This window comes from Entelurus aequoreus, linkage group LG07 (genome assembly GCF_033978785.1).
Source record: "Entelurus aequoreus isolate RoL-2023_Sb linkage group LG07, RoL_Eaeq_v1.1, whole genome shotgun sequence".
Taxonomy (NCBI): domain Eukaryota; kingdom Metazoa; phylum Chordata; class Actinopteri; order Syngnathiformes; family Syngnathidae; genus Entelurus; species Entelurus aequoreus.
Window position 1 is genome coordinate 2,089,141 of NC_084737.1, and position 26,017 is coordinate 2,115,157.

General features: G+C 39.5%; 1 protein-coding gene across 3 annotated transcripts in view; it reads right to left on the reverse strand.

The window, feature by feature from the left end:
* The window catches only part of chchd6a (coiled-coil-helix-coiled-coil-helix domain containing 6a), a 120,407-nt gene that overhangs the window by 54,325 nt on the left and 40,065 nt on the right, over positions 1 to 26,017 (reverse strand). For all 3 annotated transcript variants that reach the window (XM_062052343.1, XM_062052346.1, XM_062052344.1), the window contains exon 5: positions 6,676 to 6,759. In XM_062052343.1, the coding sequence (XP_061908327.1) occupies positions 6,676 to 6,759 (84 nt within the window). The remainder of the gene's footprint in view (positions 1 to 6,675; positions 6,760 to 26,017) is intronic.

Sequence of the window (26,017 nt, forward strand, 5' to 3'; positions counted from 1 at the left end):
TTTACATTTTAAAGCATTTATCGGCTATCCCTAATCATGATTAATCCAAATCATGAAATGTGATTAATCCATACTTGCCAACCTTGAGACCTCCGATATCGGGAGGTGGGGGGGGGGGGGTCGTGGTTTGGGGCGTGGTTAAGAGGAGAGCATATTTACAGCTAGAATTCACCAACTCAAGTATTTCATATATATATATATATATATATATATATATATATATATATATATATATATATATATATATATATATATATATATATATATATATATATATTTATTTTATTATACATATAAATAAAATAAATACTTGAATTTCAGTGTTCTGGAGGCTATCCAGTAGATGGCGCCATTGTCCTGTTTAACTTCTCTGTTCATGAATGAGTATATCATTTCGGCCACCGTGTTCAATGGAGAAGTCTGTTCTACAAAATGTACAGGCAACATACCCCTTCCCCTTCGAACTGTCCTGGATGAACTGAAATTCTTGTTTCCATTCGTTTTGGAACTTGCAAGCGTATTTCTTCATCTTGCTCGTCGACGGCGTCGCCATGTCTGTAACTTCCTCGTTCTTCTGCTTCGTCTCCTTGTTGTGTGCGCAGTTGTGCACTCTACTCTCTAAAAGCCGTAGATGTTATGACGTCATTGGGCAGGCAAGCTGTTTATATTGTGGGAAAGCGGACGTGAGAACAGGCTGTCCCCACTCAGGTCCGCATTGAGCTGGAGGGGGCGTGGCCTCCAGCTCCGGCTGAATACCGGGAGTTTGTCGGGAGAAAATTTCTGCCGGGAGGTTATCGGGAGAGGCGCTGAATACCGACCGGGAGTCTCCCGCTAAAAACGGGAGGGTTGGCAAGTATGGATTAATCTGATTAGAAAAATAATCATGTGACAGCCCAAGGTTTTCTTTTTGTTAATATGTTTTTAGATTTGGATCCTCTCTGTGTACGACGTGTCCAGGCACTGCATTTGCATTGCATCTGTCCCTTTTGGTCAAAGTATGCGCCAGCCTTTCACAATCGACATTCTTTTCATAAATGTATGCTTGCCACATGTGTTCTTTGCGGTAAAATCTCATGAATAAAAGTGAAGTCACATTTCATTTAAGGCTGCAAGTATTTTCTTACATTTGAAGAGGATTTTTTTTTCAGAAAGCATTTGACTAAAGCAATGTTCTTGTGGTAAAAAACAAACAAAAAAAAAACACTTCTAATCTAGAGCCTCTCCCATGATGATCCCTCTAGCTTAAGCCTGCACATTTCAAGCATCTTCAACAAATATTTAACCAATAAACGGTTAACGGGTGAGGGGGAAAAAAACAAGGAAGGCAGCAAAAATGGGAAGAAAACCTCTTGAGGAACGTCGAAAAAGACAAGCAGTGTGGATAGTCGCAGCATACTCACTTGTGTTGCCATTATTTACACAATACTGGCTGAGTGTGGACTCATTTTCAGTGGTTATTAATACTTGTAAATAAGCTGTACACTGACTCCTTTATATTCTATAATATTGTCCATTGAGAAAATATACTATAATAAAGTGGTTGCTGAAATGTGAGGGGCGTACTCTCTTTTGTGGGAGACTGAGTCAGTTTATCAGGGTTCCACTTATTGCAGTGGCAATCATCGCAGTTTATTATAACCCGTTTGTCTAGTTGATTGTTTTTGTCATTGGCATTTCGACAATAATGATTATTTGATTCATCTGTAGAAATGTGTGGGGGGGAAGGGCGGGGGAAGATGAACGAGGTTAAATCTCTCAATTTATTGCTTGTGTCACATTTTAAGTTTTGAAAAGTCCCGAATTTATGGTACGTTCCATTCGTACTGGGAAGTCGGAATTTCCGAGTTACCAGTCGGAAATTACAACTGTTATAAAACGGCAGATAACATGTCTGCTAATAGGTGCCATAATGAGGTCCTTGTACACACACCATAATAATACTCGTACGTTGACAATCCATTAAGCTTCATAGCTTACCAAAGTTGTACTAAAACATTTTGACAGATTTTTGAGCGCCGTGTGTAACGTTCTATATTCTCAATGGAACATTTAACGTTGTGGTGTTGTTAATTGGCGTCATCCTGCAGTCTACACGTATCTCTTATGTGTGACTGCCATCTACTGGTCACACTTATTGTCAGAATAATTGTATCTAAGTTATCACAAAACTTTGTGTTTCCATGAGTTCCCGGCGAGCACACAAAAGCTGTCTTTGATCTTACCAATCAAAAGGCTTGTAAAACTCCACTGTGTAGGATGGGTAGCGACCTGAAGGTGTCGGTTTATTGGATCTATTGTAATCCACAGGAAGATTTTGTCTTGACCCGAGATCTACAAAGCGGAGAGGAAACAGGACCTGACGCAAGCTCAAGGCATCTTTGAACTGTTTTGTGACCGAGGGCAACGGCTGTTTACGACCCTCTCCCCTTAGAAACAGCTGTTGCCATGCAATCAGGGAAAGTCCAAATAAAAGAGGATGCGTGCAACCTTTCGTCAAAGCGTGGTCAAAGACTAATAATAATAATAATAATAATGGATTAGTTTTTATATCGCGCTTTTCTATTATTAGATACTAGAGATGCGCGGATAGGCAATTATTTCATCCGCAACCGCATCACAAAAGTCGTCATCCACCCGCCATCCACCCGAACTAACATTTTATCAAAACCACAACCGCCCGCCACCCACCCGTTGTTATATATCTAATACAGACGATGCAAGGCAGAAAGTAGACTGAGCAGTTAGCATTCCAAAACCCACAATCAATGCATCTCTGCCATGACCCGCCCCCGCCGAATTCTTATTGGTTGGCGTGTGAGTGACGATGGCTGCTCGATCGCTGTTTTCTGCTGCATATTTCACTACGTCCAGCTTGTAATCTGCAGTATATGATTTCCTTTTCGGTGCCATTTTAGTTCAGTCTTTCTCAGTTTTTATAAGTTGATGTGGTCCATTTTAATAGCTCCGGCAGTAGCGTATAGCAGTTAGCATTCCAAAACCCACAATGCATCTCTGCCATGACCCGCCCCCGCCAAATTCTTATTGGTTGGCGTGTGAGTGACGATGGCTGCCATTTGCTTCGTCGCTGACGCGAATGAGATAAATAATATTATTTGATATTTTACAATAATGTGCTAATAATTTCACACATAAATCGTTCCAGAGTATACGTCGCACCCATGGCCAAACTATGAAAAAAACTGCGACTTATAGTCCGAAAAATACGCTATGTATTTTTTTTTCTGAATTGGTTCAACCGCCACCCGCCCGAATCTATTTAAAATCAATTTTTTTCGTCATGCACCCGCCCGACCCGCGGATTATACGCGGAGTCCGTGGTTGTGTCCGCAAACCGCGCATCTCTATTAGATATTCATAGCGCTCACAGAGAAGTGGGAACCCATCATTCATTCACACCTGGTGGTGGTAAGCTACATTTGTAGCCACAGCTGCCCTGGGGTAGACTGACGGAAGCGAGGCTGCCAGTTTACGCCTACGGCCCCTCCTACCACCACCTATCATTCATTCATCATTCATTCACCAGTGTGAGCGGCACCGGGGGCAAGGGTGAAGTGTCCTGCCCAAGGACACAACGGCAGCGATTGTGGATGTCAAGAGGCGGGGAGCGAACCTGGTTTCTGGCACGGCCGCTCTACCCACTATGCCATACCGCCCACTGTTCAAAGAGTACAGCCAAGACGTTTCTCCTCAATGAGCTAAATTGAATTCTGTCTCTGTTTAATTCCTTGCTTCTTCTCTGTTTAATAGATGTCATCAGTGTTTGCACCTGACACTTATCATTAGGGATGTCCGATAATGGCTTTTTGCCGATATCCGATATTCCGATATTGTCCAACTCTTTAATTACCGATACCGATATCAACCGATACAGATATCAACCGATATATACAGTCGTGGAATTAACACATTATTATGCCTAATTTGGACAACCAGGTATGGTGAAGATAAGGTCCTTTTTAAAAAAATTAGTAAAATAAGATAAATAAATTAAAAACATTTTCTTGAATAAAAAAGAAAGTACAACAATATAAAAACAGTTACATAGAAACTAGTAATGAATGAAAATTAGTAAAATTAACTGTTAAAGGTTAGTACTATTAGTGGAGCAGCAGCACGCACAATCATGTGTGCTTACGGACTGTATCCCTTGCAGACTGTATTGATATATATTGATATATAATGTAGGAACCAGAATATTAATAACAGAAAGAAACAACCCTTTTGTGTGAATGAGTGTAAATGGGGGAGGGAGGTTTTTTGGGTTGGTGCACTAATTGTAAGTGTATCTTGTGTTTTTTATGTTGATTTAATAAAAATAAATACATTTAAAAAAAAAACCCCAAAAAAAACCCGATACCGATAATAAAAAACCGATACCGATAATTTTCGATATTACATTTTAACGCATATATCGGACATCTCTACTTATCATTACACACACATTGCATCGGGTTATAATGCGCACTGTCAATTTTTGAGAAAATTAAAGGCTTTTAAGTGCGCCTTATAGTCGGAAAACTACGGTAATAGCTTCTTTTTTTTTTTTTACAGAAAAAAATGCTTCAGTTTCCAATCCTATTCAAGCTTTAATATTTATGAATTCCTCAGGCATCCCAAACACGTTAATGCATTGTTTAAGATAATATGAGCAAAGTAAACTCAAGAAAGAGAAGAAAAGTAAACTGGTGCAGTGAGAACATTTGGCACAGTCAAAGAGACTTAAACAACGGCGTTTTGTGGCTCTGGGGCACAGTAAAGCAAACACCATGAGCCCTGCATACACAGACAGAAACACACACATTTGTACAGTATGCACGCAGCGCACCTGATTATACAATATTCATGCAAAATGCAGACGCGCTCGCCGTCTCCCCCGTCTTTCTGTCCTTCACACCGGCGCCTGCTGAGAGGTCTATCAACAAACATCCGAGGCCCTACAGCAAACACAGCTTGTGCCGCCCATATGCCCGCCTGCCAGACTTCTCGGGCCTCTGTAAACCAAACCTTTTGCTAATGAGACTCTCGCAAATAGTCTGGCATCTGACACTTGGAGTGTGTGCCAAAAAGGTCCTTCTCTTCTTCTGAAAAGTTGGATTTCAAAAAAAGCTTACCGGAAGAAAGTCCATGCAAAATGCGTCTTAAAGGCCTACTGAAATGATTTTTTTTTATTTAAACGGGAATAGCAGATCCATTCTATGTGTCATACTTGATCATTTCGTGATATTGCCATATTTTTGCTGAAAGGATTTAGTAGAGAAAATCGACGATAAAGTTCGCAACTTTTGCTCGCTGATAAAAAAAAAGCCTTGCCTGTACCGGAAGTAGCGTGACGTCACAGGAGCTAGTATTCCTCACAATTCCCCGTTGTTTACAATGGAGCGAGAGAGATTCGGACCGAGAAAGTGACGATTACCCCATTAATTTGAGCGAGGATGAAAGATTCGTAGATGAGGAACGTTACAGTGAAGGACTTGAGAGGCAGTGATGGACGTATCTTTTTTCGCTCTGACCGTAACTTAGGTACAAGCTGGCTCATTGGATTCCACACTCTCTCCTTTTTCTATTGTGGATCACAGATTTGTATTTTACACCACCTGGGATACTATATCCTCTTGAAAATGAGAGTCGAGAACGCCAAATGGACATTCAGTGCCTTTTATCTCCACGACAATACATCGGCGAAATGCTTTAGCTACGAGCTAACGTGATAGCATCTTGCTTTAACTGCATATAGAAACAAAAGAAATAAACCCCTGACTGGAAGGATAGATAGAAAATCAACAATACTATTAAACCGTGGACATGTAAATACACGGTTAATGCTTTCCAGGCTGGCGAAGGTTAACAATGCTGTGCTAACGACGCCATTGAAGCTAACTTAGCAACCGGACCGCACAGAGCTATACTAAAAACATTAGCTCTCCACCTACGCCAGCCAGCCCTCATTTGCTCATCAACACCCGTGCTCACCTGCGTTCCAGCGATCGGCAGAAGGACGAAGGACTTCACCCGATGCGTTTGGCGGCCCGGAGACGTAGGAAGTCAAGGTGAGGTCCGCGGCTAGCGCGGCTAGCGCTCCAACAAAGTCCTCCTGGTTGTGTTGCTGTAGTCCGCTGCTAATACACCGATCCCACCTACAACTGTCTTCTTTGCAGCCTTCATTGTTCATTAAACAAATTGCAAAAGATGTCCAGAATACTGTGGAATTATGAAATGAAAACAGAGCTTTTTGTATAGGATTCTACGGGGTACCATAACTTCCGTTAAACTGACTTCGTCTCGCGCATACGTCATCATACCGCGACGTTTCAGCCGGATATTTCCAGAGAAATTTTAAATGTCACTTTATAAGTTAACCCGGCCGTATTGGCATGTGTTGCAATGTTAAGATTTCATCATTGATATATAAACTATCAGACTGCGTGGTCGGTAGTAGTGGCTTTCAGTAGGCCTTTAACCTTCAACACACCTGTATTTTCCCTCGGTAAAAGCAAATAAGTATGCGCCCCTGCAGAGCGCCGTGCTTGCTAAAATCTCTGATATTTCACTCACATTATCAGAAACAACAGTTGCTGATTCTATTTTCAATGCCGGTGTTATCTTTTTAAATCCACTGGAACTTTAGTGCTCTCATGCATGTTTGTGTGTTTGTACCTTCTTCTCAAGTAGCGCCACCTGCTCCTTGTAGAAAGCATCCAGTGCTTTCAGCTGTAACTCTTTCTTCTGCAGCTCCTGAACCTGCACGAAACACACACACACACACACACACACAAGTGGATTAAACAACATGGAGGCTGCACGGTGAATTGGTCAGGTCTACAGGAGCTGTAATAACTCAGCTAGAACAAAACCCCAAAGTCCCACGGCCACAAACTATGAAGCAAAAAGTTTGGGAACAAAATGTGACGCTGAAGTACTTTGAGTCGCTAGGAAAAAGAGAAAACAAAATGCTTATGACGCCACCTCAGAAATGATCCTTGTATTGTGCATTGTGGCTCACTGCTGTGATTATTGGGAGGCGGCCATAAAAAAAAACAAAGAAACGCTGCTGATTCTCCCACTGTGTGAAGTCAAATTGTCTGCTGCCAAAAAGGCACAATAAATATTTGTATTTATGAGATTTTCCTCACTACTTGCATTTGTACATCTCAAATGCAGAAAAAAAACGTCCCAGATCTTACAACTTCCTTTTGTGGATAATTATAACAGAGGCTGATTTTAAAAGTATTGAGTTGAATCATTACTGTACATATTACTGTTCACATTAAAACAACTACATATTTAACCCATGTGTAATGTTCATATTGTTGTTACTCAGACAGTGTTTTGTTGGTCTGATGGACCCGTTGCATTTTGTGGCTTTTTAATGGCAGCAGACAATAAAATACTGAACAGATGTTTACCTCATCCCAATAAACATCTGTTCAGTATTTGAACATAAAAGTGTTTGATTGTGAGGCATTAAAAGCCACAAAATGCAACGGGTCCATCAGACCCACAAACGCTGGCTGAGTAACAACAATATGAACGTTGCACGGAAAATTTCTCTGCCAGTTTCTGCATCCCACAGGGATTCTTCTTTTGTGTTTCTGCACCTGCGGTTCCCACACAAAGTTGCAACATTGTTTGTCAACACTGTCTGCTCTCATTTTCTCGCACATTTGACCCGCTGATGTTCTGTGTGCCTACACTCTGTCCTCCTCCTGTCTAGGCCTGCTGTGTGTGTGTGTGTGTGTGGTACACAGAACATCAATTTCCACACTTCTATTAGCCTCGGGTCCAGTGGACCCAGACATCTTATATGTAATATAAATGTGTAGGGAGGTGTATGGCGTGTGGTTATTAAATATGTATTCTGATATATGTTCTTCACAGAAAATGATCCAAAGTCAGTTAGTCTCAGTTTGAAAAATTAATTAATTGTATAATTTTTCTTTTAATACAAAATGAAACGTGTCCCACAGACCCCAACACCACACTATATATGTATAGTAGTTACTAGGGATGTAAACGGTATTAATGACAACTGCGGTAAAACACCCTGATAATTAGTATCACCGCTTTAAATTAATAGTATCAAAAAACTGTGATTGATAACTGTACTTGGCTAAATTCACAAACTGACTGGCGCCAGCTTAAATGCCAACATGAAAACAAGAGCCACTAATATCTTTCTCGTTAAGAAACGACATACACCAATCTAGACTTATACAAACACATTACTGTCTGTGCAACTGAGATATTCAATTGTGCACACTGAACGTACTGTGCTCTCTTAAAACAGAGTGATTCTTCTATACTCAGAGGAATACGAGACCAAGATGTTTTGTATGTGTTTTTAGGACACCAAAATGCCTGCTAAAAGTAGTAGATAATGATAATATATATATATATATTTTTACACACATTTTATTTAAATAAATCTTAAAGGCCTACTGAAATGAAATTTTTGTATTTAAACGGTGATAGCAGATCCATTCTATGTGTCATACTTGATCATTTTGCGATATTGCCATATTTTTGCTGAAAGGATTTAGTAGAGAACATCGACGATAAAGTTCGCAACTTTTGGTCGCTGATAAAAAAAAAAGCCTTGCCTGTACCGGAAGTAGCGTGACGTCGCAGGTTGAAAGGCTCCTCACATTTCCCCATTGTTTACACCAGCAGCGAGAGCGATTCGGACCGAGAAAGCGACGATTACCCCATTAATTTGAGCGAAGATGAAAGATTTGTGGATGAGGAACGTGAGAGTGAAGGACTAAAGTGTAGTGCAGGACGTATCTTTTTTCACTCTGACCGTAACTTAGGTACAAGCTGGCTCATTGGATTCCACACTGTCTCCTTTTTCTATTGTGGATCACGGATTTGTATTTTAAACCACCTCGGATACTATATCCTCTTGAAAATGAGAGTCGAGAACGCGAAATGGACATTCAGTGCCTTTTATCTCCACGACAAGACATCGGTGAAGCACTTTAGCTACGGAGCTAACGTGATAGCATCGTGCTTAAATGCAGATAGAAACAAAATAAATAAGCCCCTGACTGGAAGGATAGACAGATGATCAACAATACTACTATCAGGAGACACCGAATCAAACACTGGACCTGTAACTACACGGTTAATGCTGTGCCGCCTGTCGAAGCCTAGCAATGCTGTTGCTAACGACGCCATTGAAGCTAACTTAGCTACGGGACCTCGTCAGAGCTATGATAAAAACATTAGCGCTACACCTACGCCAGCCCTCATCTGCGGTCGGCGGCTAGCGTCGGATAGCGCGTCTGCTATCCTCAAAGTCCTCCTGGTTGTGTTGCTGCAGCCAGCCGCTAATACACCGATCCCACCTACAGCTTTCTTCTTTGCGGTCTCCATTGTTCATTAAACAAATTGCAAAAGATTCACCAACACAGATGTCCAGAATACTGTGGAATTTTGCGATGAAAACAGAGCTGTTTGTATTGAGATACAATGTGTCCGAATACTTCCGTTTCAACCCTTGACGTCACGCGCATACGTCATCATACATAAGACGTTTTCAACCGGAAGTTCCCCGGGAAATTTAAAATGGCACTTCATAAGTTAACCCGGCCGTATTGGCATGTGTTGCAATGTTAAGATTTCATCATTGATATATAAACTATCAGACTGCGTGGTCGCTAGTAGTGGCTTTCAGTAGGCCTTTAAAGTGCTTGAGTACAAAGCAATATTTAAAACAATAAAGCTTAGCTATTACAACAAATAAAATACTAAGATAAAAGCACTATCAGTGATATGAGAAACACAAAACATGCAAAATAGTGGGTTTTCTAACAATGTGTTTATTTATTTTTAAAAATACATACATACATATATATTCATTCATCCATCCATTCATCCATCCATCCATCCATCGATTTTTCACCTACGGGTGAATGAATGAACGACAGATGATAACCAGATAAAAGGATCGTTTTGTATGCCCATTTTTTTCTTATGTAAGGTAACTTTATTTACACATTTCCGACGTCCTGTCCAATACTTTGATCGTAGTTAATCTACAACCTACCTTGCAGCTTTAGCGGTAAAAAAAAAAATGGTGTCAATGTAGATGCACTGCACGACTGCTTCTAAAATGCCCACAAAAAGTGGTACATGACTCCTGCATGTTTGAAAACATAGCAAAACACACAGGTAGGAGCATGACAGCATGAATGAGAGTGTCTCCGTGGTTTAATTAAAAAAAGCGGTTGGCGCCATTTTTCAATTGCACGCGCAGTCTTAGTAGATCATACGCAACACGCCCACTAATAGTACACGCTATTTTATAGATTGCACACACTGTTTAGCGTAAGGTATTTGGATCTTAGTAAATCAGGCCCTTAGTGTGATGATCACTAACTGGCGACTGACGCGCTAATCGGTAGAAGACAAGTGGCGTCCTAGTCGCTATCTAACAACTGATAGGCTAATCGCTGGCAGACAACTGGCACACTAATGATAGCTGGCAACTGGTATGCTTTTTTGATTGATTGATTGAGACTTTTATTAGTAGGTTGCACAGTGAAGTACATATTCCGTACAATTGACCACTAAATGGTAACACCCGAATAAGTTTTTCAACTAGTCGGGGTCCACTTAAATTGATTCATGATACAGATATATACTATCAGATACTGTATATACTATCATCATAATACAGTCATCACACAAGATAATCACATTGAATTATTTACATGATTTACAATCAGGGGTGGGGTGTGGGGTGTGGGGTAGGATAAGGACAGCAAGTAGTGGACATAGAGAGAGAGAGAGAGAGAGAGAGAGAGAGAGAGAGAGAGAGAGAGAGATCAGAAGGCATAAGAAAAAGTATCTGCACTTGATTGTTTACATTTGATTATTAGCAATCCGGGGAGGGTGTTAGTTTAGGGTTGTAACTGCCTGGAGGTGAACTTTTGGTGCGGTTTTGAAGGAGGATAGAGATGCCCTTTCTTTTATACCTGTTGGGAGCGCATTCCACATTGATGTGGCATAGAAAGAAATGCTAATTTGTAGCATTTAATTAGAGCGCTAATGGCTAGCTCTTTTAAATGTTAACATTGACCATACTTGCCAACCCTCCCGTTTTTAGCGGGAGAATCCCGGTATTCAGCGCCTCTCCCGACAACCTCCCGGCAGAGATTTTCTCCCGACAAACTCCCGGTATTCAGCCGGAGCTGGAGGCCACGCCCCCTCCAGCTCAATGCGGACCTGAGACTGAGTGGGGACAGCCTGTTCTCACGTCCGCTTTCCCACAATATAAACAGCTTGCCTGCCCAATGAACGGAGAAGTTAAACAGGACAATACTGCCATCTAATGGATAGCCAACGGAACACTGAAATTCAAGTATTTTTTTTTTCTAAGTAAATAAAATAAATAAATAAATAAATATATATATATATATATATATATATATATATATATATATATATATATATATATATATATATATATATATATATATATATATATAGCTAGAATTCACTGAAAGTCAAGTATTTCATACATACATACATACATACATACATACATACACATATATATATATATATATATATATATATATATATATATATATATATATATATATATATATATATATATATATATATATATATATATATATATATATATATATATATATATATATATATATATATATATATATATATATATATATATGAAATACTCAAGTTGGTGAATTCTAGCTGTAAATAACCACGCCCCCAACCCCCACCCAATATTGGAGGTCTCAAGGTTGGCAAGTATGACATTGACACAATATTATAATCATTTCTTCAAGATGTTATTTTAAACTGTACAGTGAGTATGAGGTCAGTGTGCCACTGCTGTTTGTAAACTACTCTACAGTGTAATATATCAAAGTTAATGTGTATTTTAGGACATTTACATTTATGGAAAAAATTGCTCAGGGAATATATACTGTATATTTGTTTTAAATATAGTCTAATCAACCTAACTTTCACAACCCAACTGCAATACCTTTGCAGACTTCCTGGGGGTCACAGACCTCCTGTTGAAGTCATCTGGTCTAGGGAGATGAACTTGATCGCAACCTGAGGACCCCCTACTATATACTTAAGACAAATGTCCTACTGCAATAACTAGAAAGGCTGGGAAAAAGCTGGTCGATTCAATCGTAAATCCCCCTAAAAGTTGCTCTGGCTAAATTACAAGTGCATATTGAGCCGAAGAGTCAGACAATTGTTATAGATTATCAATGCAGACCTTAGCATTTGCAACCCATAGTGATTGTGCAACAAAGCGAATTCAAATCTATAAAAAGTTAACACTTAAAACGGTTCAAATAAAAAGTTGAAAACATCATTTCTAGTTTTTGGAAAAACAAACAGCCGCATAACGGAAAGGGACATGAAACGTATTCCTTAACTATTATATATATCCACTACACAGGAATGCCAGCCTTTATTATTTAAATAAAAGCACTATGTAGAGAAAACCACCGAGATAGTGAAAGGAGGATTCATCATCATTATCAGGGCTCCTAAACACCGAATCTGATCTGATCGCTTGTGTATTATAAACAATCTTTAAAACGGTGGATCCGCGGTCACAGTCCAAATGATGCGCAATTAATTAGTTCATGTGTCAATTCAGTATCCAAGTTGGAGTTTACGCTTGGCAGGGCTTGAGTTACAAGGGAGCAAGTTTGAATTAAAGCAAACACACTTCCTCGCGCTATCTGCATGCCGCTGCGCGAGTGCGGATTTAATTTGCAGCCAAGAGAGGAAAATGAGAGCGAATCATACGACTCCCCTGCTGTCCCTCCGGGGGTCTTGTGAGTCTTCTCGGGTAGATAAGATGCAGCCGGGCAAGACTCCACACACACAGGCCAACGGAAGCACACATGCTATTAGATCACTTCTCTGTTGGAATACCTGGCATCATTATTCATACTGCTTAGCCTTTAGACGTGTCTCAGCCTACAAAAAAATGAAACCGCATGCGCACAATACATGGCCATAGAAATCAAAAACTACATTTCTAGTTTTGTCCAAAAAAAGAGAGCGATAATATGAATAGCCACACATGCAGCTCACTCCTCCCCAGTGGGCAGAGAGTGTGTACTATGTCACCATCTGATAACTGCAGCAGTGTGTTCACACAATCAATCTCCTCCTCTCATTATTTACTCCGCTGGGTTTATTTAACACATCGCTTGCAGCAAGGCAATAAATTAGTACTCAATAATAATTGGCCTGGTAATTACAGCCAGACAGGAAGGGGGACAATTTGGGCCACTATTTTTTATTTATTTACTTATTTATTTATCCTGTTTGTCATGAACAGTTTGAATTTTGGGATTGCGCTCCCTAATAGCGCATTTAATTAAAGTTAAGTTAAAACTTTGATTCTTTTAAGAGGTTTTTTTTACTGTTATTTTTTAGTGTTTTTACTGCACTTTAAAGGCCTACTGAAAGCCACTACTACCGACCACGCAGTCTGATAGTTTATATATCAATGATGAAATCTTAACATTGCAACACATGCCAATACGGCCGGGTTAACTTATAAAGTGACATTTAAAATTTCCCGGGAAATATCCGGCTGAAACGTCGCGGTATGATGACGTATGCGCGTGACGAAGTCAGTTTAACGGAAGTTATGGTACCACGTACAATTCTATACAAAAAGCTCTGTTTTCATTTCATAATTCCACAGTATTCTGGACATATTTTGCAATTTGTTTAATGAACAATGAAGGCTGCAAAGAAGACAGTTGTAGGTGGGATCAGTGTATTAGCAGCGGACTACAGCAACACAACCAGAAGGACTTTGTTGAAGAGCAGCCGCGCTAGCCGCCGACCTCACCTTGACTTCCTACGTCTCCGGGCCGCCAAACGCATCGGGCGAAGTCCTTCGTCCTTCCGCCGATCGCTGGAACGCAGGTGAGCACGGGTGTTGATGAGCAGATGAGGGCTGGCTGGCGTAGGTGGAGAGCTAATGTTTTTAGCATAGCTCTGTGCGGTCCGGTTGCTAAGTTAGCTTCAATGGCGTCGTTAGCACAGCATTGTTAACCTTCGCCAGCCTGGAAAGCATTAACCGTGTATTTACATGTCTACGGTTTAATAGTATTGTTGATTTTCTATCTATCCTTCCAGTCAGGGGTTTATTTTTTTTGTTTCTATATGCAGTTAAAGCACGATGCTATCACGTTAGCTCGTAGCTAAAGCATTTCGCCGATGTATTGTCGTGGAGATAAAAGGCACTGAATGTCCATTTCGCGTTCTCGACTCTCATTTTCAAGAGGATATAGTATCCCAGGTGGTTTAAAATACAAATCCGTGATCCACAATAGAAAAAGGAGAGAGTGTGGAATCCAATGAGTCAGCTTGTACCTAAGTTACGGTCAGAGCGAAAAAAAATATGTATTTCACTGCATTCTAGTCCGTCACTCTAACATTCCTCGTCCACGAATCTTTCATCCTCGCTCAAATTAATGGGGTAATCGTCCGAATCGCTCTAGCTGCGTTGAAAACAATAGGAAAATATGAGGGAGTGAACAACTGACAACGTCACGCTACTTCCGGTAGGGGCGAGGTTTTTTTTTTATCAGAGACCAAAAGTTGCGAACTTTATCGACGTTGTTCTATACTAAATCCTTTCAGCAAATATATGGCAATATCGCAAAATGATCAAGTATGACACATAGAATGGATCTGCTATTCCCGTTTAAATAAAAACATTTCATTTCAGTAGGCCTTTAAGGACAATGTTTTCTATTCAACTGTACATTTACAATGACAATAAAGGCATTTTGTTCCATATAAACTACCGTATTTTCCGGACCATAGGGCGCACCGGATTATAAGGCGTACTGCCGATGAGCGGGTCTAGACAGGTCTAATTTTCAAACAAAAGGCGCATTAAATGGGTCATATTTTATTTTTCTAAATGTAAAATACTTCCTTGTGGTCCACATAACATGTAATGGTGGTTCTTTGGTCAAAATGTTGCATAGATGATGTTTTACACATCATCTTCAAGTCACTTTCTGACAGTCTCTTCAGGATGCGCCGTTCGGTGGGCGGTCTTATTTACGTGCCTCACCTTCGACAGCATCTTTTCTCCACCATCTTTGTTGTAGCGGTGTAGCGTGCAAGGACGGGAGTGGAAGAAGTGTCAAAAGAAAACGCTAACTGTTTTAATGACATTCAGACTTTACTTCAATTAATAACAGAGCAGCATCTCCTCATCCGTGGCTCACTAGTAGGGTTGCAAAATTCAGGGAATATTCAAAGTTGGAAACTTTTCATGGGAATTAACGGGAATTAATGGGAAATTAATGGGTATAAACATTGGATGCAACATGCTAGATCTTGCAGCATGATTATTACCTAAAACAACCGGATTTAATGCAAATTCAGTAGAATTTCAACCCTGCACTGTGCATTCCTCCATCACGTGTGCAGTGCATTCTTCCATCACATGCACAGATAATTCCCAGCATGCTTCACACTACAGCAGTGCTATTGAGGCCACACTAGTATTTGAGCCCAAGGACTTCATCCAGTCAGGTAAGTATTGATGATATTACTGGGGTAAACATATTTGATCTATGGTATTTAAGTTTAATAGAGGTGTAATTGCTTGTTACTGTATGACTACTCCAGCAGACTTCCACTCAAGCTAGCTAGCTGTTCCTGTACTTGTTCAATGATTTTGGGGCCAATATCTCTAGCTAGCCACAGTCCCATAATGAACCGAAAATATTTCTCCGTTAGTCGTGATGCTAATTTTCTCTAAGTTAAATCCCATTCATTTATGCTAACAACGTTTGCGATCCGAATTTACCTTTTTTGTGATCTGTAAAGTTCAACTAGCAAATACTAAATCGAAAGGTGTAGTTTCCTCTGCCTTCTGTTCTGGAGACATTTCACCCCAACCAATGTAGGCGGAAAGGCGGTGTACATTTGCAAATACTGTGCAAAGAGCTACGTCAAAAATGCCACAAAGATGCAGCAGCATATAGACGAGTGCCCAATAATATATCATTATTGTAATTCCCTATTAATTCCCATATGTTCCCATTAATTCCCATGGACGGTGTCCAACTTTAAATAATCAAAAAATGGTAATATTTCCAAACTTCTCGAGCTTAACTTCCCGTGGTAAATTTCCTGAAACTTTCCACCCCTTTGCAACCCTACTCACTAGTGCAATATCAACGGCGGAATAGTGTCCCGTGAAAAAACGTCCGACAGGAACTCTCTAATAACTAAAGTTCCTTGGGTGAATAATGTAAACTCACTACACCAGTATGTTTTAGTGCTTTCATGGTGAGTTTACTGACGGATATAAGTAAGAACTTTACACTACTTTATATTAGAAATGGCAACAGTGGAGGATGAATGTCCCATAACAAGAAGATAGAGAAAAAGAAGAAGCTTATCGACTACGGTGTGTCACAGACAACAAAGGGGGACGCGCGCACATTTTCATGACTTATGCAGATCCCAAATACAGATCAGCAGGTACCAGAAGGTAAGAAAAGTTGCTTTTGCATAATATTGCAAAACAAAACACCAGATAATATGTCTTACCTTATACACACACCATAATAATACTCCTATGTTGAAGCACAGTACAATCCATCAAGCGGTGTGGCTTCATATCTCACCAAAGTCCTACTAAAACATTTTGATAGATTTTTGAGCGCCATGTGTAATGTTCTTTATTTTCAATGGAACATATAACATTTTGGTGTTGTTTACTTGAGTCATATTGCAGTCTACACTAGGGATGATACTCAAAACCGGTTTTCGCGGTTGTATGATAAGAAAAGAACCGAGTCCTCTGACTCGAATCCCTTTTTGAGAACCGGTACCCGTTATCGAGACCACTATAGTAAAGGAAAAGAGTTGATTCTTTATTCGAATCCCGTCCCGACCAGATATGCTCTGTGGGACATCACAAGAAATGACGTCACGTAGCTCAGTCATTAGGCGCAGATAGGGAAAGCAGGAAAAAAATGCACCGGAAAAAGCGCTCCAAGGTGTAATAAAGTTCAAAACAAAAGCTATAATCCATTGAATAACTTTACTGAGAGATTTTAGCAGGGTAAAACACATGACGAACACTTTTACGACCAACCGGAAACATAGCAACCAGGCTAGCAACGCACCTCCTTTACGGCAGCTGTCGCAACGTTCTTAAAACAACCGCAGCACATACATATATATACAACACTGCAGCACATACATATATATACAACACTGCAGCACATACATATATATACAACATATCTCCCTTTTTTAACTTTTGTTTTTCTTTCATTGTAAACAAAACAAAATCACACTGTAGATGTGTTGTCTGTCTAATTATAAATAATGCAGACGAGGCGTGTTGGCTGAGTTCTTGACGTTTACTTTCACACAGCGTGGCAACATGCAACACTTTTCGGGGCTACCGCGCATGCTCGTAACTCCCGTTGCATGCTGGGTAGTGTAGTTGTTATATTCTCTAGCTCATAACATTTTTCCCCCTATAAAGAAATAATGTTAACTCAATAAAGTGTATTTCTTTTTTTAGCTTTAACTTTTCATTTTTTAGCATTGTAACCACATTTGCAAAGAACTTTTCTCTTCATAGAATTTTCTTTCAATAAAGAAATAAAGTGCAAAAATGTCAAAGCATCATAACAAACAGTTATGTTCCAATAGCAGCAGAAGTGCACTTTTTGGAGAGCTGTATTATTTTCAGTTTTGTGCCCAAGGGACTGATTTTATTTAACACTATATTATTATTTATACACCTATAGTGATCACAGAGACAGGTTGTTTTTGTGTTACTGTATATATTTGTTTCTCTGAAAAATCCCACTTAATATACTTTGGGTAACAACAGTCAATATTTATTTATTTTATTTTATTTTTCTAGGTGGGTAACAGTCAATATTTATTTATTTATTAGATTTTATTTTTTTATTATATAATAAAAGTGAGCTTTTGTTAACCCAAATATTGTGTGTTTTTTTCCATATACAACAACTTATCTGGACTCGATAAGAGAATCGATAAGGAATCGGTTCGATAAGAGGATTCGATAATAGGCTCGAACTCGATAATTTCTTATCAAACATCATCCCTAGTCTACACGTAAGTACAACCAAAATGATTCCGTACATTAGGCGCACCGTGTTATAAGGCGCACTGTGGAGTTTTGAGAAAATGAAAGGATTTTAAGTGTGCCTTATAGGCGGAAAAATATGGTAATTGCACCAAAAGACTTACAAGGTTTGCGAGTAAAAAGATATGATCAATATAATATAAATCAGTGATTCCCGAGCCTTTTTGTGGGAGAATAAGCATGAGCGATCATATGATCTGTAACGTGCATGTGGGAACTACGGTTCCCTTCCACAATAGCAAACCTACTACTCATGGCATACTTTGTGAGAGACAACAATGATTACTTTGAGAGGAATTATGATCCAGAACATTATTTTTTAGCCTGAATATAAAGAGGATGAGCAACAAGTTTTGTTCTAAACAGACTTAACTTTAATGGAACACATAAGCATAATGCAGCAGTATAGCAAAGTGCTAAAACCACAAGCATAATAAAACAATCACTGACTGCACAAACCCACACACACGGGGAAACATGCACACTCACAGATGTCCAAACGGCGGTTCAAAGGCGCACACGGCCTTAAGTCAGACATTATTGTCAATTTCCTTTTCTTACTTTTGTTGAATGTCAAGCCTGATCAGGTGTGCGACCAGTTGTAGCGCGATTCAAATTGTTTTTAATAAAGCATTGAAGAACATTTTTATATTTGAGATATTTTTCAAACTTATTATGGCCTATAAAGTATATCAATTCATACAATATATTGCTAAAATGTGTTTTATGTAAAACAAAAAAAACTATTTTTAGGGTGTGGCGGGTTTTATTTTGCTGTGGTGGTGCGCCACAATTGCTATAAACTTTATGTCAGAATAATTGTATCTAAGTTATCACAAAACTTTGGTTTTCCATGAGTTCCCGGCGTGCAGACAAAAGCTGTCTTTGATCTTACCAAGCAAAAGGCTTGTAAAACTCCACTGTGTAGGATGGGAAGCGACATGAAGGTGTCGGTTTCTTTGATCTATTGTAATCCACAGGAAGCTCTTGTCTTGACCCAAGATCTACAAAGCGGAGAGGAAGCCGGAACTGACGCATCTTTTTTTTTAACTGCTTTGTGACCGAGGGCAACGGCTGTTTACGACCGCCTCTCCCCTTAGAAACAGCTGTTGTTAATGTAATCAGGGAAATTCCAAATAGAAGAGGAGGCGTGCAATCCTTTCGTCAGAGCGTGGGACGTCACTGTACAAGGGTACACAGTGTTTCCCATAAACTGCCAAGATACCTGTGGCGGTGGGGGCGTGGCTATGGGCGTGGTCACCATGACATCATCGAGTAATTTGCATAATTTACTACAATGATATAATTTTCTCTAAAAAGGCTAAAAAAATGTATACTTACTAATTAATAATAACAGTTTTGTTTTAAACGTCCATCCATCCATCCATCCATCCATTTTACAATATAATTACAACACTTTATGTATATATTTATATACAGATTTGAACAATAAGTTATTCACTGAACTATATTTATTAATTGTGGTTCTTACAAAAAATATATCTTATAAAATATAAAAGCTAAAATGTCTCTTAAAGCTCTGCCCCTTTAATTAGTGCATACTAAATAATTTAACTTTAGCCTACTACTACAACCATATTATTTACCAGCAACATAAAGTGAAACAGAGGCAGAGGTGTCCTACCACAGTCAGTAACAAATAAACAGAAAACAGTAGTGGTCAAATACAAATAAGGCAACAAGAGAAGTATCCTACACTTCTCTTCTTCTCTTTTGTAAAGTCAATCTGAACAGCCTATATGGGCATCTACATCCACTATATGATTTGCCTGAGAAGCTGGACAGGACAAAAAAAATAAAAAAATAAAAAAACAAAAACATTTTTTAAAATTTGTGGCGGACGTAATTCTTTCGTGGCGGGCCGCTACAAATAAATGAATGTGTGGGAAACACTGGTACAGGTCTATGCGCTCTCCTCATTGAGTTAAATTGAATTCTGTCTCTGTTTAATTCCTTGCTTCTTCTCTGTTTAATAGATGTCGTCGGTGTTTGAACCTGACACTTTACATTGTGTTCCATGTAGTATGAATAATCTTGTTTTTTCACTCGTTTGCAATTTATGAGCATTTTTATTTTTTGTTAGCCCTTTGTCTTTTGTTCATATTGTTTGTTTAAAATAAAAAGTACAATAACATAATGAATAACTATGATTAATAATCGTGATTTCAATATTGATACAACTAATCGTGATAATTATTTTAGCCATAATCGTGCAGCCATAAGTAGTATTATACGAGGTTAACATATTTGTTGAAGAAAAACTAAATAATCAAACTTGCAGCTCTCAGATAGTTGACAAATAGGTGGGATAAAGGTAGTATCATGTCAACAAGGAATTAGGTTTTGCCTTCATGATGTCGTACAAACGCGGGATTTCAAAAGCAATCAGTCGAGCGCCTCTTCTTTCAAGAGCAGAGCAAATAAGTAAGGGAGGAAGGGAAAGGGAAAACCAGCTCTTGGGACACATATTATTGTTCGGACATCATCAGTAAAGAGTCACTTTTGTATAAGAGGGGAAGACATGATCATTCTTCAGCTTCTGAAGAAGTGTATCTTGTAAAGTTCAGGACAGATATTTTCACAATTCTGTATGAGCAATAATTTCATGATTATAGAAACATTTCTACTTCCCCAGTAGAAGTAGAAAGTACAGAGGTTCTTGATAGTAATTCGATTCAATTCAGTCCAATTCAATCCCCTTTAGCGTGATTAACAACACGACTGTTTCCAGAGTGCTGCACATAAAAAGAAACAATAAAAAGCATTAAAAATAAAACAAGTAAAAAACAATTACATTAAATAAGATTACAAAAATCCATCCATTTACTACTGCGACTCCCTTTCGGGGTCGCAGAGTGGTTGGAGCCTATCCCAGCTGCATTCAGGCAAATCCATAAAATAGAAGAAAACAATAAAAGACACACGCCGATTTAAAAGCAAGAAAATAAAAGTGGGTTTTAAAAGACGAGACTTAAAACCTTCAACAGTGGGGGCCATTCTGACATGAAAGAGAATAGAATAGAGTAGAATAGAATGGACTTTATTGTCATTATATTTGCATTAAGGACTCCAATTTAAGGTGCGATAGTGGAAACAAATATGGGATAAAAATAAATAATAAGAAATGAAATAAACCGACTACTATCCAATACAAATAATAAGCAATCCTGTACAATATACAAAATACTGTACAATATACAGAACAAGACAAGAGTACCGGAGTAATAACAATCAGTGTCGGATGTATTGCACTCGAAGGGTAATATTGCACAGTAGGGTATTAGGGTAGGATATTGTATAGGGGTGAATGAATGAAAAGAGCAGAACATTCCATAGTCTAGGGCCAACAACAGAGTCTCCCCTTTTAGGCCCCACAAGATGGAGCTGGCCCTCGGACCTCAACGCGCAAACTGCAGCACAAATGTGTACTTTGGAGCCAGTCCATTCAAACCTTTAAAGACAAATAGTAGAATTTTCTAAATCAATCCTAAAACGAACAGGAAGCCGATGCAGGGTAGCGAGAGTCGGGGTGATGTGCTCCCTTTTATTGGTTCCCGTTAAAAGTTCTGGACTAACTCTAAGCGTGAAAGTGCATTTTGACTTGTTCCAGGGTGAAGTGCATTACAGTAGTCCAGACGTGATGAAATAAAAGCGTGCATGACCTGTTCAAATTGTTTAAAAGAAAGAAAAAAGATGTCATCTTTGATAAAAGCCGAAGATGATAAAAACTTGATTCAACAACAGCGCTGATTTGTTTGCCTGGCTTAAAGCCATTGTCTATAATGACTCCAAGGCTGGTGGATGTACTTAAGAAAGTCCAAGGCAAGCAGAGGGTCACTGTTGCCCAGCAGCACAACTTCAGTTTTCTCAGAGTTTACCTTTAAAAAAAATTCTGAGCCAAACAGGCCTCGACGTCATTTAAAGGCCTACTGAAATGATTTTTTTTTATTTAAACGGGGATAGCAGATCCATTCTATGTGTCATACTTGATCATTTCGCGATATTGCCATATTTTTGCTGAAAGGATTTAGTATAGAACAACAACGATAAAGTTCGCAACTTTTGGTCGCTGATAAAAAAAAAGCCTTGCCTATACCGGAAGTAGCGTGACGTCACAGGAGCTAGTATTCCTCACAATTCCCCGTTGTTTACAATGGAGCGAGAGAGATTCGGACCGAGAAAGCGACGATTACCCCATTAATTTGAGCGAGGATGAAAGATTTGTGGATGAGGAACGTTAGAGTGAAGAACGAGAGGCAGTGCAGGGTGTATCTTTTTTCGCTCTGACCGTAACTTAGGTACAAGGTCTCATTGGATTCCACACACTCTCCTTTTTCTATTGTGGATTACGGATTTGTATTTTAAACCACTTCGGATACTATATCCTCTTGAAAATGAGAGTCGAGAATGTGAAATGGACATTCACAGTGACTTTTATCTCCACGACAATACATCTGCGAAGCTCTTTAGCTACTGAGCTAACGTGATAGCATCTGGCTCCAATGCAGATAGAAACAAAATAAATAAATCCCTGACTGGAAGGATAGACAGAAGATCAACAATACTATTAAACCATGGACATGTAACTACACGGTTATTAATTCTCAGCCTGGCAAAGCTTAACAATGCTGTTGCTAACGACGCTGAAGCTAACTTAGCAACCGGACCTCACAGAGCTATGATAAAAACATTAGCGGTCCACCTACGCCAGCCAGCCCTCATCTGCTCATCAACACCCGTGCTCACCTGCGTTCCAGCGATCGACGGCGCGACGAAGGACTTCACCCGATCACAGATGCGTTGGCGGCTAGCATCGGCTAGCGCGTCTGCTATCCAAGTAAGTAGTCCTTGTTGTGTTGCTACAGCCAGCCGCTAATACACCGATCCCACCTACAACTTTCTTCTTTGCAATCTCCATTGTTCATTAAACAAATTGCAAAAGATTCACCAACACAGATGTCCAGAATACTGTGGAATTGTTCGATGAAAACAGAGCAGTTTGTATGGTGACACATTGGGTACGAATACTTCCGTTGCCGTCATGACGTCACGCGCATATGCATCATCCAAAGACGTTTCCAACCGGAAGTTTAGCTGGAAATTTAAAATTGCACTTTATAAGTTAACCCGGCCGTATTGGCATGTGTTGCAATGTTAAGATTTCATCATTGATATATAAACTATCAGACTGCGTGGTCGCTAGTAGTGGCTTTCAGTAGGCCTTTAAAGTACCAGTAGAGTACAAAATAGTGCTGCTAGGATCCTGATGAGAGTGCAGAAATACAACCACATCACACCGGTTCTCAAATCCCTTCACTGGCTTCCTGTTTCACTTAGGATTGAATACAATGTCTCCCTACTAACTCACCAGGGCCTCCATGGAAATGCCCCCCTCTACCGAAGGGCCGAAGTATATTACTGATATGCTCCCACTATATAAGCCCTCTAGACCACTAAGATCTTCTGAGACCAATCTGTTAGCGGTTCCAAGAGTAAACTCAAATCAAGGGAGATCATCATTCAGTCACTATGCAACAAATAGCTGGAATAAACTTCCTGAAGATGTCAGACTTTCCCCAACTCTGACTACTTTTAAAACTAGACTGAAGACTTTTATGTTCACCTTAGCTTTCAGCTAAATCTTTTAATTTTTAACGTCCGCACTGTTTTTATTTTTATTGTCTGCATTTTAATTTTGCTTTTATTTTCTTTCATTTCACTTTGTTGTCTGTGAAGCACTTTGAGTCTGCCTTGTGTATGAAAAGCGCTATACAAATAAAGTTGCCTTGCCTTGCCTTGCCTTGCCTTACCTTTACTTTACCATGAATTGATTTACTTGGACCCCGACTTAATCAAGTTGAAAAACTTATTAGGATGTTACCATTTAGTGGTCAATTGTACGGAACATGTACTGTACTGTGCAATCTACTAATAAAAGTTTCAATCAATCAAAAAAAATCTCAAAGAACTGCTCACCCCCAAATCCTCCACACTACTGGTCCCTAACCACCGGTCCGGGGACCCCTACCGGTCCGTGATGCATTTGCTACCGGGCCGCACAGAAACAAAAATTAATGTATAAACTACCGCATTTTCTCACTTAACTTTCGCCTGTCCCACTAAACCAGGGGTCTCAAACTCAATTTACCTGGGGGCCACTGGATGCAGAAACTGGGTGAGGCTGGGCCGCAAGAAAATATTTCGTAAAAAAAATCTAACATGCACTCAGGGTTTCCCACACATCCATTTATTTGAATTACGTCCGCCACAAATTTAAAAAAAAGAAAAAAAATATATATATATTTTTTTTTATTTTTTTTTGTCCTCTCCAGCTTCTCAGGCAAATCATATAGTTGATGTAGATGCCCATATCGGCTGTTCAGATTTACTTTACAAAAGAGAAGTGTAGGATACTTCTCTTGTTGCCTTATTTGTATTTGACTTTATTAAATGTATTTATATTAGAAACACAACATGTGTATATAACAAAGGGTGCAAAGTCTGCAGGCAGTAGGAAACACATGGTTAAGTGTAGGGAGTAAAACTGATGGCAGTCTAAAGTTCAAGATTTTTGGAGCTCTTTGTTCAGTGGATCAGATGTTTGATGAAGCTCTGTGTCTATCTACCACCACTACTGTTTTCTGTTTATTTGTTACTGACTGTGGCAGGACACCTCTGCCTCTGTTTCACTTTATGTTGCTGGTAAATAATATGGTTGTAGTAGTAGGCTAAAGTTAAATTATTTAGTATGCACTAATTAAAGGGGCAGAGCTTTGAGACATTTTATCTTTTATATTTTATAAGATATATTTTTTGTAAGAACCACAATAAATAAATATATTTCAGTGAATAACTTATTGTTCAAATCTGTATATAAATATGTACATAAAGTGTTGTAATTATATTCTAAAATGGATGGATGGATGGACGTCTAAAACAAAACTGTTATTATTAATTAGTAAGTATACATTTTTTTAGCCTTTTTAGAGGAAATCAAATCCTTGTAGTAAATTATGCAAATTACTCAATGATGTCATGGTGACCACGCCCATAACCACGCCCCCACCGCCACAGGTATCTTGGCAGTTTATGGGAAACACTGTGCACTTTTTAATGAATTCACCTTCTTTGAATGGCTTTCCCGCCCTAGCAACCATCTCACTCACCATGTAGCTAGCTTTGACTGCTGCATCGCTCTTTTCGCTTGCTTTCTTGACGAAATCTTGTCGCCTCAGTAGACTGGTTTTAAAATTTGCAACCCGGTTCACTCTCTCATCTCCCTGGTATTTTGGGGGGGGGGTTGAAGTGGGTGGGGTAGGGAGGAAGCGGGGTTAGGGGTAGCGGGGGGTTTTTTGTAGCCCGGAAGAGTTAGGGCTGCAAAGGATTCTGGGTATTTGTTCTGTTGTGTTTAGGTGTGGATGTTCTCCCGAAATGTGTTTGTCATTCTTGTTTGGTGTGGGTTCACAGTGTGGCGCATATTTGTAACAGTGTTAAAAATAAATAAAATAAAATATGACCACCCTCAGTGTGACATGTATGGCTGTTCCTCGAGTATGTCTTGCAACAATTTGCGTGTGTCTGCAGAAGCCTCATACAACATGTGTCTGGGCCGGCACGCTGTTAGTGTGGAGAAAAAGATGATACGGTGACAGTATCTAGAGGACACTAAAGGCAGTGCCATCACGGCACGCCCTCGATATTGTCGAGAGCCTCATACCACACAGGTAGATTCCTTCAGCTCCGCACACAACGCTGTCAAGCGCCATTCATTTAAAACTTGCGGGCCGC